This window comes from Raphanus sativus, chromosome 9 (assembly GCF_000801105.2).
Source record: "Raphanus sativus cultivar WK10039 chromosome 9, ASM80110v3, whole genome shotgun sequence".
Lineage (NCBI taxonomy): Eukaryota > Viridiplantae > Streptophyta > Magnoliopsida > Brassicales > Brassicaceae > Raphanus > Raphanus sativus.
This window is the reverse complement of record NC_079519.1, coordinates 27,986,916-28,006,981: the sequence shown is the minus strand read 5'-3', so window position 1 is coordinate 28,006,981 and position 20,066 is coordinate 27,986,916. Positions and strand designations below refer to the sequence as shown.

General features: G+C 34.8%; 4 protein-coding genes and 1 long non-coding RNA gene across 6 annotated transcripts; 3 read left to right on the top strand and 2 right to left on the bottom strand.

Annotated features, from left to right (window-relative positions):
- Positions 1-2,192: 2,192 nt before the first annotated feature.
- On the top strand, positions 2,193-5,424 carry LOC108826462 (COP1-interactive protein 1). The gene is made up of 3 exons (XM_018599843.2): positions 2,193-2,211; positions 2,313-3,288; positions 4,441-5,424. The coding sequence occupies exons 1-3, from the start codon at positions 2,193-2,195 to the stop codon at positions 5,228-5,230; spliced, it is 1,785 nt and encodes a 594-aa protein (XP_018455345.1). The 3' UTR covers positions 5,231-5,424.
- A 5,984-nt stretch (positions 5,425-11,408) lies between these two features.
- Positions 11,409-12,038, top strand: LOC108825175 (uncharacterized). The gene has a single exon (XM_018598503.1). The coding sequence runs from the start codon at positions 11,409-11,411 to the stop codon at positions 12,036-12,038; it is 630 nt and encodes a 209-aa protein (XP_018454005.1).
- Positions 12,039-12,265: 227 nt separating this feature from the next.
- LOC108828129 (COP1-interactive protein 1) lies at positions 12,266-16,068 on the top strand. Of its 2 annotated transcripts, XM_018601705.2 has the most exons (4): positions 12,272-12,498; positions 12,726-12,776; positions 14,037-14,232; positions 14,351-16,068. In XM_018601705.2, the coding sequence occupies exons 3-4, from the start codon at positions 14,139-14,141 to the stop codon at positions 15,820-15,822; spliced, it is 1,566 nt and encodes a 521-aa protein (XP_018457207.1). In that variant the 5' UTR covers positions 12,272-12,498; positions 12,726-12,776; positions 14,037-14,138; the 3' UTR covers positions 15,823-16,068. The 2 variants fall into 2 exon arrangements, with proteins under 2 accessions (XP_018457206.1, XP_018457207.1); XM_018601704.2 differs by lacking the exon at positions 12,726-12,776 and having other exon boundaries at positions 12,266-12,498.
- A 43-nt stretch (positions 16,069-16,111) lies between these two features.
- On the bottom strand, positions 16,112-16,773 carry LOC108828130 (uncharacterized). The gene is made up of 2 exons (XR_001945766.2): positions 16,527-16,773; positions 16,112-16,383 (listed from the first exon to the last, which is right to left on the bottom strand). It is a non-coding gene; the product is annotated as an uncharacterized LOC108828130 (long non-coding RNA).
- A 1,256-nt stretch (positions 16,774-18,029) lies between these two features.
- Positions 18,030-19,317, bottom strand: LOC108827077 (uncharacterized). The gene is made up of 4 exons (XM_018600423.2): positions 19,222-19,317; positions 18,996-19,115; positions 18,774-18,886; positions 18,030-18,678 (listed from the first exon to the last, which is right to left on the bottom strand). The coding sequence occupies exons 2-4, from the start codon at positions 19,100-19,102 to the stop codon at positions 18,518-18,520; spliced, it is 381 nt and encodes a 126-aa protein (XP_018455925.2). The 5' UTR covers positions 19,103-19,115; positions 19,222-19,317; the 3' UTR covers positions 18,030-18,517.
- Between the last annotated feature and the right edge of the window lie 749 nt (positions 19,318-20,066).

The window sequence follows — 20,066 nt, the reverse complement described above, 5'->3', positions numbered from 1 at the left end:
TTATTTCACTCCAAATATAGAGTGGAAAAATGGGTTTACACTATTTTCTCTACAAAAATAGAGTAACTCTATTATAGAGTAAACCATTGGAGCAAAACTTACTCTATAATGGAGTTACTCTATTTTTGTGGGAATTATAGAGAAGAAAATATAGTGTCATTGGAGATGCTCTAATGTTGCTTTTCCACTCCAAATATAGAGTGAAAATCAACATTACTCTATAATTCACTCTATTTATAGAGTAACTCTATTATAGAGTGAACCATTGGAGCAAATCCAACTCTATAATAGAGTTACTCTATTTTAGAGTGAATTATAGAGTAAGTTTTTGTGTTTCATTGGAGATGGTCTAACACAAAAACTTACTCTAAAATAGAGTAACTCTATTATAGAGTTGGATTTGCTCAATGGTTCACTCTATAATAGAGTTACTCTATAAATAGAGTGAATTATAGAGTAATGTTACTTTTCCACTCCAAATATAGAGTGAAAATCAATATTACTCTATAATTCACTCTATTTATAGAGTAACTCTATTATAGAGTGAACCATTGGAGCAAATCCAACTCTATAATAGAGTTACTCTATTTTAGAGTGAATTATAGAGTAAGTTTTTGTGTTCCATTAGAGATGGTCAAACAAAGCTGCAACTAAAATCCAGGCAATGTAACATACAATTAATTAACAGCAAAGAACTTTAATTGCTGAGTTTTTGAATAATTTACCATTGGAGAAGAGACAATCTAATGGGCCTGGGCCTGGGCCTGGTACATGGAAATTGTTATACCGGATGAGAGAAAATAATAGAAACAAATTTCCTAAAATAAGGGAAATAAACAAGAGGGTTCACCAATTGGCTATGTCCACATACAAATAAAAAAATTATTAATGAGGACTGGAAGTATTTTTTGGATATGATTTAATTAAACATAATATATACGATAAATATCTCTACTTGGGAACCAATGGATTCGCATTTCTGGACCTCCGGCTATATATGTCGCAGCAAGTCATAAAAGGCATATCAACAGAAATGTATAATATTCGTTTATCCAAGTTGAAAATGAAAGGAACATATGTTAGTAACAAATGCTCTGTCCGAAGAGTATATGAGAGGTATGTGGTATTATCACCAGAGAATTGCGATGGATGGAGTGATTGTGCTGACTTTGAAAAATGAAATGCCTCTCTCGATGAAACCGAACAAGCCATATCTATTTTGTTTTTTGCTATAATTTGATTGACATCTCTTTTGGAAGTCTATATATGTGTGTGTGTATCTTTAGCGGTTATATAGCAAAATGATACGCAAAATGGTTGCCGAGTTTTCTTCAATATGTATTTATGAGAAACATAATTTTTTGAGCTAATTATGTCTTCTTAATAGATTTATTAACCGGATTAAACCGGGTAGTTCTTACAAAAATAACAAAGGGCTTTTGTATATGTAAATAGAAAGTCAAAAATAAACCATTCATATTTTTTTCCCCTTTTTCTTCTCATCACCACCCCTAATATTTATCTTTCTTTTTGCTTGAATTCTCTCTTCCTAATTCAGAAAAAAAAAACAGATTTCTCCGAGGACTGCGGAGAAAGGACAATTTGATTTTCAGATATACCTGGTAATTCTTTTAACTTCTTTTTTCTGAAGAAGTCAAAATGTCAAGATATTAGAGATTTTGATTTTGCTCAGAAATTCAATATTTTTTGACCAAACAATATAATCAAGCTGGTGTCACGTAGGTATGTGGAATCCAGTTTGTTCTATTTTTCAAACCTTAAATCTACGTCCCTAGAAAAAGAAAACTGGTCTTTTGATGCATTGTGATTTTATTCTTATATATTTAGGAAAACGTGAAATCATCTGAACCAATCTGTTTTCTAATTCCGGCTTAATTAATGAGCGTAGTATATGTATTTCTTCTTGTATCATGCATGTCCTGGAGGAAAAAAAAAAGTAATTCAAAACGAGTACTACATGCATGAATTTATAAGACAAAACTTGATATACACGTAACACGTTATTGCTCAAAGCAATGCATATATATTGGGGGGGAAATGTTTTCTTCTTTGTGATTTTGTAGTTTTTTTCTTATTTTTCCTGGTTTTCGTTTGGATCTATAATCTTTATTGCACTTTCAAATGCAGAGACAAGAATAAGCATCCTGAAATTTATTTCAAATTTCTTGGAAATGGAGCAAGCAAAAACGGGTAAGATTTGTTTGAATAAAATGCTCAATGAAAATGTTTATTTTAGTTCTTTGAAAATTGTTTATGTAAGGGTTTGGTTAGTTCTCTTGTTGTCTCTACAGAAGTTGAGAAGAAAGTGTCAAGACTTCTAAAATTCCTCCAAAACAAAAACAAGATCCCAAGAGACTCAAAGAGAGAGCTGCTAGCGATTGCTACCGATCTCCAAGAGCATTGTCAATCCCTTTATTCTTCCATTGATGATTTTCAACAAGATCTTGATCCGACAAGAAGCGGTGGCAGAAGTCAAGTGCAATCTCGCATTGCTTCGTCGGAGGATATAGTGAATCTTGTTGAGCAAGGAAGCAAGCTTGAAGCATTGAAGAACGAGGCTGAAGAGAAAGAACATGCACTGGCTTTACGCGTGAAGGAGCTAGAGCGAGAGCTAGGAGAGGCGAAAGCCAAGTGTGATCGCAAGGGAGATTTGGAAGAAGAGATTGAGATGAAAGCTAGCGAAAGTAAGCAGCTAGGAGAGATGAACAAAGGGCTTAGGTCACAGATCTCCGGCCTGAGGCTGGTTTTGAAAGAAACAGGAGATGAGATATCGACACTTGTGAACAAGTTTGGGAAGAGTGAGTTAGGTTTAACGTCGAGGATTGAAGATTTGAAGTGCCAGTTGAGAAACTTGGAGCAGGAGATTGGTTTTCTACGTGAGAGGAACGCGGAGTTGGCTGCCAGTTCTCAAGTTAAGAGAGTTGAGGACAAAGAACGTGTAAACGGATTGATGGATCAGGTAAGTAGTTTGAAACATGAGCTTGAATCATTGCGGAACGAGAAAGTCGAACAAGTTACAGAGAGGGAGATGCAGGGGAAGAGTGTGGAACAAGAAACAGATGAAGAGAGGAATAAGTTGAATGAAGAGATTGAACACCTTAGAGAAGAAAATAAGAAGTTGCATACAAGAATCATAGAACTCGAATCATCACAGATGGAGAGAGAGATCAAGAATACCGATGAAAATGAAGATAAGAGCAAGAAACTTGACGCTGAACTTTCTCATCAGAAGAAACTGGTCAAGGAACAAGATGATGTTATTAACAGGTAAAACAACAAAACATGTGTGATTCGACTTCAATAATTAAATTCAATTTTGAGGTAACATTCACTTAAGTTACGTTTACGAACATTAAGTTGTTTTACAACTTGGTTCATCCTACCATGTTTGTATGGTATGGTGGCGTGATGTTCACGTTGGAAGGACATCTGACTCTTTTTTTTTTTTGAACAATGACATCTGACTCTTTAAGTATTGCAGGATATCGGAAAAAATCAAGGACCAAGAAAGACTTGTGAAAGAACAGAAAGAGACCATTGACAAGTTCTCTGAAGATCTAAAGCAACAACATGATGTTATTCGCAGGTAAAAACAACATGAACATTTTGATTCAACTTCACGGATATTTAGAATTTTAAGTATTTGGTTTATATAGAAGGCATGATGTCAGATGAAATATTCGCCTTAATCCTCAAATCTTAAACATACATAGGACACATGGTTCCTAATTATCATTTTTTAAACTAATTAACATAAAAATGTTTATCGCCCCGTAAATCTCAGATCCCGCTCTATTTATATGGCAGGCTGTCGGAAAAAATCAAGGATCAGGAAAGACTTGTGAAAGAACAGAAAGAGACTATTGACAAGTTCTCTGAAGATCTAAAGCAAAAAGATGGCGTTATTCGCAGGTTAAACAACATAAACACTTTGATTCAACTTCACGAATATTTAGAATTTTAAGTATTTAGTTTAGCTTGTTGTTGTTGGATGAAATATTCCCCTTAGTCCTCAAAATTTAAAGAACTGTTATATATATATGGGATACATGGTTCCTAATTATCATTTTGTAAATTAATTACATAAAAATGTCTATCGCCCCGTAAATCTCAGATCCAGCTCTATTTATATGGCAGGCTGTCGGAAAAGGATCAGGAAAGACTTGTAAAAGAACAGAAAGAGACTATTGACAAGTTTTCTGAAGATCTAAAGCAACGAGATGGTGTTATTCGCAGGTAAAACAACATAAACACTTTGATTCCTGTTGTTGTCGGAAAATATGTGCCTTAGTCCTCAAATTTTAATGAACTATTATACATAGATAGGACACATGGTTCCTAATTATCATTTTTAGACTAATTAACATAAAAATGTCTATCGCCCCATAAATCTCAGATCCAACTCTATTTATATGGCAGGCTGTCGGGAAAAATCAAGGATCAGGAAAGACTTGTGAAAGAACAGAAAGAGACCATTGACAAGTTCTCCGAAGATCTGAAGCAATCAAAACGCTGGTCACTTGGTTCAAGCCGAGATACGAAGCTGAATCCAAATACCATAGAGAAGAAAATGGAAGAAATAGCTGATGATTTCCGGATGAAGATGGAAGACCATATCAGGATACTGTACAGGAGGATCCATGTAGCTGAACAAATACACTTGGAGAGCAAGAACGAATATATCAAAATACGAGACATTGTTCAAGAAAACAAAGAAACTAGAGAAAGTTTGCTCTTTTACCAAACCCATTTCAAAAGAATCAAAGAAACTTGGGAAAATGGGTATGCAAAATCGACCGAGAAGCTGGAGGAAGCAGAGGAACACTCTGAGAGAGTTGCTAGGTTAGCAAAAGAGATTGATTCAGCGAAGATTTGGGTGTGTGAGAAGAAGAGCGAGTTAGAAACACTAGCCGCAAAGCTGGAATGCGGAGAGGCTCAAGAGACTTTGTTGAAGGAGAAGTTATCTAAGCTGGAGAAGAAACTTGCGGAAGAAGGAACTGAGAAACTGAGTCTAGCAAAGGTTGTGACCAAATTTGAAGCGAGAATCAAAGAGCTTGAGATCAATGTGAAGGGACGAGAAGTTGAAGTGCTGAGCTTAGGGGAAGAGAAGAGAGAAGCCATAAGACAACTATGTGTTCTTGTGGATTATCAAAGAGATCGATACGATGAACTCAAGAAGTCAGTCTTGAAGGTTTCTCTTAAGACCTAATGTTACAATCAAAACTCAACTCTTTTGTCTTCCCTGAATGTTTTTTTTCTTTAAGTTTTATTTGTTGTATCTATTTACGTTAGAATCATCTCCCCATCTTGCAAAATGTGAAATGTTTATTGTAAGATCGTGGATCCATTGTGTTTGACAGTTATGTAGAACGTTTATATGGATGCATAGTATTAAAATTTTGTATTTAAGGTTTATAAATGTTCAACTAAATGTAATGAGGCAAAGGATTCCACAGGTGAAACTACAGCCAACGGGAGTCATGTAGACTGCAGTTCATAAATCTTGCTTTCTACTTAATTCAAACCTTCAGATTTTTTTGCACAGCATCTACTACGTAGTAGAAATTAAAAAAAAAAAAAAAAGCTAGAAGACGAACGAAATTCAGGCTCATGTCAGTTTGGGTTTATTAGAACATTTCTAATTTATTTCTATATTATTTTTTGTGAAAGAGAGAAATTTCATTATAGAAATGATTTTTCCTTAAATGTATATTTTTATTTATAATGAAAGAATGTTTTTTTAAGTATGGAATTTTTTTTTTTTGAGAAATGGACTTATTCTATTTTCGAAAGAAAATATATAATACGTCAACAATTACCTTAGAGCATGATTATCGGTGTTTCTTAGCTCTTAGGTCCTTAATACACATATATGTGTATGTATGTATTATATACGCTTATATAATACATACATACTCATATATCTATCTTATTAAAGATGAAGTACAATTTCGGTGTGTTTGGATATTTGGATAAAAGTATTAAAAAAATTTGGTGTGTTTGGAAATATAGATTGTAGTCTTTTTAAAAAAAAATAATTTTGTTTGGAAACAAAGATAGTAGTATTAAACAGAAAAAATAATGGACTTAAGTTATTAAGTCCATTATAAAAGAATGTTGTCAATATATATAAAAAAATACAATATGAAGTCCAATTTGAAATACCAACTCAAATTATGGTTTTTATATTTCATATTAAGTTTTTAAAATATAATATATGTAATTGTTTATATGATGATACGTATTAAATACTATTAATTATATGATTACTTATATGATGATACATATAAAATACTATTAATTATATGATGAAATTATACGATATATAATAATGACTAAGGATGGGTTTTCAGACATCCATACGGGTTTGGTTCTGATCGGTTTGCGTTTCGGGTTTTCGAGGTCAAAGATTTCAGTCCTATTAGGATGTTTCTAAAAAAAATTTTGAGTTTGATTCGGATCTTTACGGGTTTGGTTTAGGTTTGGATAACATATTTAAATTATTTTTACAGTTTTAAATCACTATATATTTTAAATTTCTCAAAATCTATAAATAAAGTAATATATTACCTATAAATTTAAATAACATATGTCAGAATACCTAAGCTTAACATATCAATTGGTTTGATTTAAAATTTTGGATACGAAATCAATAATTATTTTAAGTATTTTTGGTGATTTGAGTATATTTTAACTATTTCAGATATTTTTTCTTGACTATCTATATATATTTTCAAGTATTTAATTTAAAAGTATCATTCTTGATGTTTTATATACGTTAAATATAAAAATAATTAATATATAAGTATATAAATCTATTTTTAGATAAATTCAGGTACACGAATACTTCGGTTCGGATCTGATTCGGTTCTCTAATTAATTTTTATTTTAATAATTCGAATATTTAATCAATTTATGTTCAGGTTTGGTACTATATTTACGGATTGGTATCAGTTTTGTTCCTCGGACTAATTTTGCCAAACTCTAATAATTACATGAAAAACAAATATCATCATATTTTTAAAAATATACATTCGCGGAAGTGCAGAGATCAAAGTTTATAATCATTTACTTTAACAACAAGCCAAATAAATATGTTGATTGAAGAACTAATAAAACAAAACTAGAGAAATACATAGTTTACCAGAGACACTCTATGTGTCGAATTTATTATAAAGAAAATTTTATTAAAATAAATAAATTCAATAATTACAAATAAATAATATATTTCATAAAAGTGAAAAATAATATCCGCGTTTTCAAAGCGCGGATCAAAATCTAGTGTGTATTAAGGACCCAAGAGCTAAAAAAACACTAATAATCATGCTCTTAGGATGCGAAACTGAGAAACAAAGATAGTGCTCAACATAACTAGGAATTATAGTTTGTGAAGTTCCGGAACTATGTCGATCGTCGACAATGTGGAGGTTGTAAATCACATGGCTTCAACAATGACATTAAATTCTTTTTTATTTTTAAAAGAAAAAAAAAAGAATTTAAAATTTATCAACTTGATAATTACGCATTGAGATGTAAAGGAACGAGACTTATATCTATTACATAGTAGATTAATATTTTAAATATAATAATTTTTTAATTTATAAAGAAAACCTAAATCAATCATAAAATGTTTTGTGTGAAACGAAAACCTTAAGATATTTGAAATTTTAATTTATTATTATTAATTAACAAAATATTTATGATATAAATTGTATATTTTAGAAATAATTTATTTCCAATATTTATTATTTGTAATAGAAATGTTTAAAAGGTTTATTGACGAAAACCATTGTTTAAAAAAGTATTAGACGCTAAGAGCATCATTAACGCTAACAATATAAGAGTCACATTTTATTTTGAGTCAACTTTTTCTGTACCCCTATTTATCTACACACAATCTCCTATGGGCTCCCTTAGTCTTCTATACCCTTTTTTCATAATTCTATTTTTGATCAAAACACTAAATCCCTAATCAAATCTTCCCCCCCCCCCTCTTCAAAACTAAACCCTAACCCCCCATGGATTAGTGAACCCATTGGCAAGTATTCAACTTCTATACTTTTCAAATTTGAAAAAAAATATTTTTAAAACGTTTTTAACTCTATTTTAATGATTTTCATGAAAAGATGAAAAACAGTTTTTTTATTTATTTTTGAAATATTTTTATCAAATTCTATAAATCAAATAAAAAATATTCACGTTTCCGATTTAATTTTATGATTTTTCGTTAGACATATAAAATTAAAAGAAGAAAACTGTCTAATTGAGATTGAGGAGTGAGATATAGAGGCATGAGAGGAATTGCCTCTTTTATTTTTTTATTTTATTTTTATTTTTTGTTTGGTTTTTAAAATAATTTAAAACTAACCAATCGCGGACCAATATATGTCAGTGGAACCCGTGAATAGTACAAGAATTTTTCCAAACTCTTGCAAAAAAGATGGAAGAGGTGGGTTTTTAAAAATAATGAGACCCATAAATATTTTATAATTTGTTTTAAAACACCATGCTTTAAGAGCTTGGATTAAAGATGCTCTAAAGAATGCTGACTCAATATCTAGACTATCTAAAATGTTTCTAAATTAAAACTATATTATATATGGTTTATTATATTAAATACTATAGTTTATAAATTATGATTCAGATAATTTATGTAATATGTTATACTATGTACTACTCCCTCCGTTCCTAAAAGATGGTTATTTTATGTTTTCTATGAAAAACTGCAAACTTTAAAAAAATTAATTGATTTTATTGGATTACTATTGATCAAAAGTTGTTGAAAATTGAAAATTATAGAAAACAATAAACTTATTATAGTGATTTAATACGTTTTCTTAATATGTGTGAAAACACTAAAAACTATATTTAAAAAACACAGGAAGTATTAGTTTATAATAATAATTATTGAAGCACTATAATTTTATAAATGATTTAGATAACAGCTGCCACAATTGTAGAGGATTTAGCACCTAAATGTTGTTAAAATGGCTACAATGCTTTTTAGAACAAGTGATCTATTAGATCAAGAGCCTAATAGATGAGGAAGGCAGAGAATGGTTCGGTGATGGTGACTTAGAAAGAATAGCAGAAACCTACTTCAAGACTTTATTTTTCTCGGAGGATGTGGGGATAGAGCTTGAGGAGTGGGATGAGATGCCTGCCATGATTTCACCGGCGCAGAGTGAACTCCTCTCCCAACCAGTGACGCAAGAAGAAGTGAGAAAGGCTGTTTTTGATATAAATCCGTCTAAATGCCCGGGTCCAGACGGGATGAGTGGCTTTTTCTTCCAGCAGTTTTGGGAAACAAGTAAAGAGGAGATAACGGGAATGGTGCAGAACTTTTTTGAGACATGGGTTTTGGAGGAGGGTATGAATAATACAAACATCTGTCTCATCCCGAAAATCCTAAATGCTCGAAGGATGAGTGAGTACAGGCCGATAAGTCTCTACAACGTGGTGTATAAGATCATTGCAAAGCTCCTTGCTAGGAGATTGAAGAAGGTACTCCCAAGTATTATTTCGGAGACGCAAGCGGCGTTTGTAGAAGGGAGACTAATATCTGATAATATCTTAGTGGCGCATGAGCTCCTCCATGCGCTCAATTCAGATAACAAGTGTGCGGAGGAGTACATTGCCATCAAGACGGATATCTCCAAGGCATACGACAGGGTCGAATGGTCCTTCCTTGAGAAAGCGATGCAGATGCAAGGGTTTCCTATGAAGTGGAGAAACCTCATTATGAGTTGTGTCTCATCAGTACAATACCAGGTTCTCATAAATGGAGAGCCACATGGGAACATTAGACCATCAAGGGGATTGAGACAAGGGGACCCGCTATCACCATACCTCTTTGTCATCTGCACAGAGGTATTGGTTCAGATGTTGAAGCTGGCGGAGCAAAAAAGAAAGATCTCAGGACTTCGAGTGGCGAGGAGAGCACCAGCGGTACCACATCTTCTCTTTGCCGACGACAGTATGATATACTGTAAAGGATCAGAGGAGGAACTGAACCAGCTTGTCCAACTACTAAATCGGTACAGCATGGTGTCGGGCCAGAGAATCAATTACCAGAAGTCGAGCATTTACTTTGGCAAGAAAATCCCAAAGAGCAGGCGAGAAGAGATTAAGGAGACCCTGGGTATCGAGAACACAGGTGGGGAAGGCTTTTACCTAGGACTACCTGAATCATTTGGGGGCTCAAAGGTATCTCTACTCAGCTAGCTTAAGGAAAATCTCAGTAAGAAGATTCATGGGTGGCAGTCGCAGTTTCTATCACCCGGGGGGAAGGAAGTAATGCTGAAGGCTGTAGCAATGGCGCTTCCAACATATACAATGGCGTGCTTTTTGATTCCAAAAACAATTTGCAAGCAGATTATGGCGTTAATGTCAACCTTCTGGTGGAGGAACAAGATGGAATCGAAAGGCATGTATTGGAAAAGTTGGGACTGCCTATGCAAACCGAAAGCGAGTGGAGGCTTGGGCTTTAAGGATCTGGAGGCTTTTAACTTGGCTTTGTTGGGGAAGCAACTTTGGAGGATGCTAACAAACAAGGATTCCCTGATGACAAAGGTCTTTAAAAGTAGATATTTTAGAGACTATGATCCGCTCAACGCACCTCTTGGATGCCGTCCATCATATGCCTGGCGCAGTATCCACACGGCTCAGAAGTTGGTTCAACAGGGTGCTCGTGTGATCGTGGGAAATGGGAGGAGTACAAAGGTGTGGCAGGAGAGGTGGATAGGGAAGGCGCCAGCCACAAAGATCACTACGATGAGATTGGTGAACAATGAGAACCGGGTAAGAGTCACACTGGACATGAGAGTCAGTGATCTGCTGTGTGGTGATGGAAGAGTTTGGAATCAGGAGTTGCTGGAAAGGCTGTTTATAGAGAAGGATCAGGTGAAGATAAAGACTATTCGTCCAGTAGGTCCAAGAAGTGAGGACACATACTCTTGGGAGTACACAAAAACATGGCATTACACAGTTAAATCGGCATACTGGGTTCAAGTTAACGTGCTGTCAGTAGAAAAGGAGAAGCAAGAAGTGCTACAGCCTAACCTAGATGCCATTTACCAGAAGGTCTGGAGCTTAAATATCAGCCCCAAGGTTAAACACTTCATATGGCGATGCCTAAACAATGCCTTCCCGGTTGCAGCAAACATGGTCCACCGACACATTGCTAAAGATAACAGGTGCAATCGATGTGGTGAGGCAGCTGAGAGTGTCAACCATGTTCTATTTCAATGCCATTATGCTAGGCTAATATGGGCAGAAGCAAATGTTCACATCCCTCCAGCTGGTGTCTGGTCGGACTCCCTCTTCTCCAATATCCATTGGGTCTTAAACCTTAAAAAAGAGAAGTAGAAGAGAATTTTGCACCTTCGATGCTGTGGAGACTTTGGAAGAATAGAAACGAGCTTCTCTTTAGAAGTAAGGACTATGAAGCTCAAACAACAGTGGAAAAGGTGTGGGAGGATGTGAAAGAATGGAACAAGAGAGATGAGGCAAAGATACCAGTGGCCAAACCACCCATAATAGAGGAACCAGTGAAGAGATGGACCGCACCACCCCCTCTATGGACGAAATGCAATAGCGATGGATCCTGGAATAAGGACACCGAGGAGGGGGGGGGAGCAGGATGGATACTACGAGACCATCACAGATCTCTACTGTGGGCTGGGGCGAAGAAGCTGAATGGATTGGGGTCGGCACTTGAGGCGGAAGCTGAAGCATTGAGATGGGCCATATACTCCATGCGTGGATTTGCATACAGAAATGTGATTTTTGAAACAGATTCACTAGTGCTGAAGAGATTGATTACAGGGGAAGAAGAGTTATGGCCAAGAATGCGACCCATCATCCAAGAAATTCAGTCATTATTGGAGGGAGATAGGGGGTTTCAGGTGGGTTTCTACCCAAGAAGTAGTAATAAGGTTGCCGATAGAATAGCAAAGGAGACTGTTACGTTTACGTCCATTGTCCATAAACTGTATTCTATTAGGCATGTTGGTTAAGTTCATGTTTGGAGGCTGAGAAGTCGACTGTAACACATTGAATTGGATTAATGAAATATTTGTTGTTGAGTCAAGAAAAAAAAAAAAAACAAGTGACGTAAACTATGGAAAACGCCAGCTACGAAGGGGAAACGCAAGTCAATCAATACAAAACCCAAAAAAATAATAACGGTAATAAGGAGTTAAGCGGAGGGGTACTTGTGGGATATGAAGAAATTTCTCATGACAGACACACACACAGAATACATTACAAAGGTTAGCTTTGATAAGTCCGAAGTCAAAACCTGAACCACTTTTCTCATCTCTCTCTTCTATTTATTCTTATTCTTGGTATCCGTCGCCTTTGAATTGAATTGAATTTTACTTCTCTCGCATAAATAAATCATATTCCAAGGACACAGCTTTTCTTCATCTTCTTTCTCTGTCACCGACTCTCCCACAAAGTCTACCTTCTGTCCAGGTAATATCTTCGATGACGAGTGATGACTTTCATTAAGCGATGCTCTTAGCTACTCTCTTTTATTTTATTTGATTAGATCGGTATTAGCTAGTAACGCCTAATTTTCTGATTAAGAGAACACAACTAAGTAACTGATTGTTTTTTTTTCCATCTTTACTATTAGTGAGTTTATATATGCTGAATCAAATTTATGTTCTATATGATGTTTCCGGTCTGGTGATTTTTAGCTATAACAAAGAAGATCTCACGACCTTATTTTTTCGGTGGATTAATAATAGGTTAGTAACTCGTTTACTCGGATCTTCTTTTCAGAAATGCTAATTTTTTTAATCTCTCGCTAGTCTCTAGCATCTATTATTGTTTGATATCAAACCAACCCTAGTGGAAGCTTACATAAAAGAAAAAACAAAACAACTCATTAGCTGTCTTTTTAATCATTCTGTGTTGCTGTCTGGTTTCCATTCCCCAAAAGTTGCTGTGATGGCTCCACTTCTCTACCCATTACTTTCTTTTTTCTGCATTTAGTTAGCTAGTCTGAAATCATCTTTAATATTTTTCTTTATATAACATAAAACTTGGCTTGTAGCCACTAAACAATGTTGTTAGATTTTTTCTAAACGCTAGAGAGATCATCTCTAATATATTACTGTATTTTCTTACTTTAAAATAATTCTAAAATATTGTTGAATTTTACTTCCACCATACTCTATATTGTAAAATGGTGTAGTGAATACAATTACTCTTTTTTTTTGAAGTAATCCCAGTTTTTTTTAGAGGTTGAATGTAGTAGAATTTTTTAAAGGTTGAAGAATTTGTGAATATTTTACTTTAAAATGGAGTTTGTAGTTAAAAAAATAAGTGGAATTTGATATGTTTTAACTCCAGGACTTCATCATACTTTTTAAAGTATAATCGAGTACTAGTACTGCAATTAGTAGGAAAAGTTATCACATTTATAATAATAAGACAATTGTCCCAAAAATATAGTGCCAACGTTTGATATTTTCATCTAAAATTTGACTGATTGCTAAAATTGATATGCAATTTTGGATATTTAAGTTTTTAATCAGTAAAAGTTATATCAAATTGGATCTCTCTCACTGTTATTGTAAATTTGAGATAGTTTTATTGGTGGTGGGTTGAGATTTGAGAGTATCTACTTGGATTTTTGGGGAAATGTTAATTTAAAAGTTTCTTTTACCTGAAAACATGATTCTTGCCATTTGATTACCAGAGGTGGATGCATCCATCTGTCTTTAAACGAATCATACTTTCTGTGGCATAAAATATTATCTACTAAGTTTTAAAATATTCTAGTCTCTGTTTTGTGTTGGGCATATAAAGGATCCACCTGAGTCGCCTGACTGTCAGGCCAAAATAATATTAGTTTACTAAGTTTACTTTTGATATTCTCCCTTTACATGAAAGTGATGGTACCTTCTTTAAATTTAAAAATATACATAGTTTCATCTGTTTTGAACAAATTAAAGAGTTTTGTCTTCTCACATGTCTATTCTTTGTGAAATTGTGCAAAACAGAGATCGTGCTTGAGGGAGTTCCGCATGTCTCAGAGCTGACTTCTTGAGTTCTAAATCTCAAAACATTTTGTGTGTTAAGTGCCATTTTTGATTTGATTGGAAATGAGAAAGCATAGCATCAGAGAATCCTTGAAATCTTTCTTTGAGCCTCATCTTCATCCTGATAATGCTGAATTGCTCAAAGGAACCAAAACTGGTAATTATCCTTTTCTACATACATTTTGTTTTATTTACCCTTTTTCAAATCCATAGGTCTTGTGCTTGTTAAGACTTGTTTAACACGAAAACAACACTTTAAATCTCAACAAATGCAGAAATAGATGAAAAAGTGAATAAAATCTTGGGAATCGTTGAGAGTGGTGACATTGAGGAAGATGAATCCAAAAGAGCAGTGGTTGCAGAGTTGGTGAAAGAATTCTACAGAGACTATGAGTCCTTGTATAACCAATACGATGATCTCACGGGTGAGATCAGGAGAAAAGTTCATGGGAAAGGAGAGAACGATAGCTCTTCTTCTTCTTCAGGCTCAGACTCTGACTCAGATAAGAAGAGCAAGAGAAACGGGCGTGCTGACAATGACATGATGGAGTCTTTAAAGAAACAGAACGAAGCTGCTAATCTCGAAATCGCTGATCTGAAAAAGAAGTTAGAAGCAACCGTTGAAGAGAATGAAGCAGAACACCAAGAAACCTTGAAGAAGCTTAAGGAATCAGAAGACATCATTGGAGACTTGAGACTTGAAACTGACAAGTTAGCCACCAAAAACAAAGAGCTAAACCAGAAACTTGAAGCTGCTGGCGAGAAGGAAACCGATCTGAATCAGAAGCTAGATGATGTGAACAAAGAGAGAGATGGATTGGAAGCAGAGGTCGAGAGAGAGAAGCAAGAGAAAGCTGCGTTGCTGAACCAGCTAAACGACGTGCAGAACGCGTTACTAGAGCAAGAAGCTGCGTACAACACGCTAAGCCAAGAGCACAGACAAGTCAACGGTCTGTTCCAAGAACGCGAAGCAACGATCAAGAAGCTGACGGAAGATTACAGACAAGCTCGGGAGATGCTGGAGGAGTACATGTCGAAGCTGGAGGAGACGGAGAGGAGAATGCAGGAGACGGGCAAAGACGTTACATCGAGGGAAGTTGAGATCGAGGAGCTGCAAGAGACGGTGGAGAGTCTACGAAACCGAGTGGAGATGAAAGGGGAAGAGGTGGAGAATCTGATGGAGAAGATGAACAACATCGAGGTCAAGCTGCGTCTGTCGAATCAGAAGCTGAGAGTGACGGAGCAAGTGTTGAGGGAGAAAGAAGAAGAGGTGAGGAGCATCGAAGCTAAGCATCTAGAGAAACAAGCGTTGCTCGAGGAGAGAATCTTGATGACTCATGAAACGTATCGAGGTTTGATCAACGAGATGTCAGAGAGAGTGAACTCGACGCTGCTGGATCGGTTCCAGTCTTTGTCTGAAAAAATTGAGGAGAAGCATTTAAGCTTTGAGGAGATTGTTGTTGAAGCGACAAGGATGATTTTGAAGGCTAAGGAATGTGTGGTGGAGATGAAGAATGAAAAGGAGGAGATGGAGAAGGGTAAAGAAGAGATGGAGAAGAAGCTTGAAGGTCAAGTAAGAGAGAAGGAAGGATTGAAAGAGTCATTGCTGGGGTTGGGAGAAGAGAAGAGGGAAGCGATAAGGCAGTTATGTGTATGGACCGAACACCATAGAGACCGGTGTGAGTATCTTGAAGAGGTTTTGTCCAAAATGGTTGTGGCAAGAGGACAAAGACAGCCACAGCGATGAGCTTAAAGTGACTTGTTCTGTCCTCCTATCTGTAAGTCAGAGATGAGCTATGTTCATTAGTTTTTGTTTTCTGAATTTGAGTTTTCTTTTTTCTTTAATTGTTTTTTTTTCTCAATTTGAAATTGTTTTGTTGGGGAAGGTGTGACTATTGTTTTGTAGCGGTTTGTAAAATGATAAAAATGGATTTGGATGTGTGTTGAGGTATGTAACCCAATTATCTTTAACTGTATTTTATTTTGTTGCCAAGTGCCATTCTTTTTTTTTCATTTAAATTGGTAACTCTTTACAGTTTAGATCAGAAACTAAAATGTCTCAATTAAGCGATAGTCTTTAGCAAAACTAGCAACAATTATTTGGAATGAATAAACTGAACAGTAGAGTTTTTATTCGTGGTTCATATTCAACGTTGCCATCTCTTGGACGGAGATCAATGATTAACACGAGGAGGTCTTGAAATCCTACGAGGAGTCCTACAGTGCCTGTTCCTTATTCCTGTAACTTCACGTCTTTGAGGAGAATCTCCGCAAGGAATGGAGGGTGTTGCGCCAATCCTTTCCTCGCCTTTTGAAACACGAGTCAATATGTTAAATAGGAAGACAAAAAAGAACACTGGAGGCTGCTAGAGCTATAACTAGAGAGTATAGTAAATCGCTAATTAGTTACTATAACTGTGGAAAAGATTTTCGAAATAAGAAGACACTGACCTAGGTGGCGGAATCTAGCCTCTGTGACACGAACCTGAAAGACTAGGCATATAAGAAGCATCAAAGGTAGAAGTCGAAGAAACACTTGTTTTGTTTTCTTCATTGCCAGTTTGTTCTTCTTCTCTCAAGTGTCATCGACCACAACTGTATATATACATCGAAGCACACAAAACACACATTTTTGTACTGAATTTGACTCGTCCGGATTCGTTTGAAGTGTCAACTTCGTCGCCTTCCTTTTTTCTACAAAAACGCGCTTTTGTAGAAATAAAATGGTGGCATCTTCTGATTTTGAATAAATAAATAAATAACTTTACTACAATCCAATTTTAAGAACATACCTAGGTAATAACGGATGTCAAACTTTTGGAGGTTTATATATACATATATATATATATATATATTGATCAAAAAAAAAATATATATATATATATTATATTATTTTATTTTATTTTATTTTAAAAACATCATTAAAATTATACATATGTATATATTTTAAAAAAAACGCTCATTTCTTTTCAAACAATTGGAATTTCAAATAACGACCTTTAATGAATATCATTGATATGTTTTGTAAATCAACAACTCTAATTTATTTGCACAAAAGTAGTTCTATAATAAATACTTGATATTAAAGTATGTTTATTATAAATACATTTAAGATCGATTAGTTGAAAATTTAAATATTGTAATCCAATCACTGATGTCAATTTACTTTCTAAATAATTCATCTTATAACTAATTTATTATTAAATAAATAGTTCAAAATTTAAGACTACCCTTTTAACAGTTTTTGTTACCATCATGTTCTAAACCATTATGTTCTAAACCATTATTATCAAATAAACTATCATGTTCTAAACCATCATGTTTTAGATTAGATTTCTCAGTTTTTGTTACCATCATGTTCTAAACCATTAAATATTGGTTGATAAGCTTTTAGAAGATCACCAATTTTCCTTTGCTTATACAACTTCAAACCAATTGATATTTCAAGTTTTCTTTTTCCTAATTGTTTCCAAAATAACACATATCAAATTATATAGAAATTATAATATTTACACCATAGAGACCGGTGTGAGTATCTTGAAGATGTTTTGTCCAAAATGGTTGTGGCAGGAGGACAGAGACGGCCACAACGAGCTTAAAGTGACTTGTTCTGTCCTATCTGTAAGTCATATTAGTCTATGTCTGATCTGAATTTGAGTTTTCTTTTCTTCTTTAATTGTTTGTTCTTCAATTTGAAATTGTTTTGTTGGGGAGTGTGATGATTGTTTTATAGCGGTATTGTCTATTGTTAAAGATCATAAAGATGAATTTGGATGTGTGTTGAGGTTGTAACCCATTTATCTTTAACTGTATTTTATTTTGTTGCCAGTGCCATGCTCTATTTAAATTTTTTCATATTGATTTACAAGTCTTGACAATAGATCAGAACCTAACCTTCTAAAGAATTTTGTTTTTGGATCTTATAGTTGATTATATCAGAACCTAACCTTCTATTTATTTTGTTCTTACTTCAAAAGATCATATATTTAAAGTAAAGACTTTCTTGTCTTTTACATCATTCTTAACAAGGATATAGTAATATGAAACAAAGAGGACTACTTAAGAAGAGCTCTTCTCTTCCTCCATGCTAACGTCTAAGAGACCCAATTGATGTGTAATTGCTTCAACAGCGAGGAGAAGGATCTTGCGGTTGCGCTGTGTATCTTCAAACGTCATGCAGTTTCTCTTCCTTTTATTTCTCCATTGAACATGTCTCCTTACCCCTCTGGACGTACGAGGTCGAGTTTTCTTGCGGCGGACATACTTCTTCCCAAACCGTCTGTCCTCTCGACAACCATTAGAAGAATGTTTAGCTTCTTCAACTAGTGCTTCTTGTCGCACCAACAACTCTCTCTCCCTCCACAGATATTTAGGTAACCCAAAACAACTTTCTTTACCACCAGCTTCTCGCTGTTTCCCTGCAATTTCATCCCAAATATCTTTTACTTCAAATTGACATATATATATAGCAATTGCATCTCGCTGTTTACCACCAGCTTCTCGCTGTTTCCCTGCATTTCATCCCAAATATCTTTTACTTCAAATTGACATATATATATAGCAATTGCATCTCGCTGTTTACCACCAGCTTCTCGCTGTTTCCCTGCAATTTCATCCCAAATATCTTTTACTTCAAATTGACATATATATATAGCAATTGCATCTCTATGTTACTGACATAATTCAAGTTTTACTTACATGCATGTTTTTCAACTCTTCCCGTCAAAGACTCCTCTGGCGCCACCACCACTTGCCGGTAAAAGTCGGCTGATGCTTGGTTAGCCAGAAACAGTAAATCGTGGAAGTATCCACTATCCAGCATTCATCGTGTTACTTACTTTCAGTATAATCAAATACCCAAAAACCATTTCATTTCTGAATATAAAGCAAAATCTTAAACCCTCTACCAAGAACAATTACCTCTCCAGGTAGGTTGGATTCGCTTGTTCCACCGTCTTTGGCAAGATTACCGCGGGTTTTGGCTGTGAAGCTAGAGTGTTAGTGTTACTGCTCCTTTCTTTCCCCATTTTCACCTTTACCCTAAGTTAAATGTGGAAAATTAGAAATTTTGAGGAGACTAACTGATTTAACCGATAGTTATGGTAAGTCTTAAAACAGTCAAAGAATGAAAATCTACTAGCATTACCGGCTTTATCAGAATCGTGGCGGTGGAAGCCGTGAGCCTGATAGGCTTTAAGGAGAGTCCTGAGTCTTCCGCCGTCTGAGACAATGTAAATGTGAAAATATTAAGGAAAATTCCTTAAAAATACACAAACAGAATTTTTTTTGCTGAAAAAATACATAAACTTTTTTGGTTTCCCAAAAAATACACAAACTAATTTTGATTGTCCATAAAATACACGAACTTTTGAATTTTGAAGGTTTCACACCTCGATTTTAACGGTGTAAACAGTGACTAACAGAATAGTAAGACGCCGTTAGACGCCGTTAACTCTGAATAAAAAGTTCATGTATTTTATGAACAACCAAAATTAGTTCGTGTATTTTTGGGAAGCCTAAAAAGTTAGTGTATTTTTTCAGCAAAGGAAATTTAGTATGTGTATTTTTAAGAAATTTTCAAATGGAGTTTGGATATTTCATATCCTATTCAGATGCTAAATATCTGGACCCAATACAGATCTAAAATTTTATATTTGTAAACTTTCGGTTTGGTTTTGGACCAAATATTTTCGGATCAGTTTCGATCCAAGTTTTTGAATCCGGCTAAAATATCTAGACCTAATCTTGACATTTTAGCCGGATTCAAAAACTTGGATTGGAACTGACTCGAAAATATTCGGTCCAAAACCAAACCGAAAGTTTACAAATATTTGTTGGATCCAAAACTCTTCTACTTGAAAGAATTGAAACCAAAAAGAACTGATCCGAATAGACCTGGGTCTAATAAAATCGACACCAATAGATTCAATCCGACAAGATCTTTCTGCTAACAATTTTTTTTATTATTTTTGCAATATTTTTTAGTTTTAT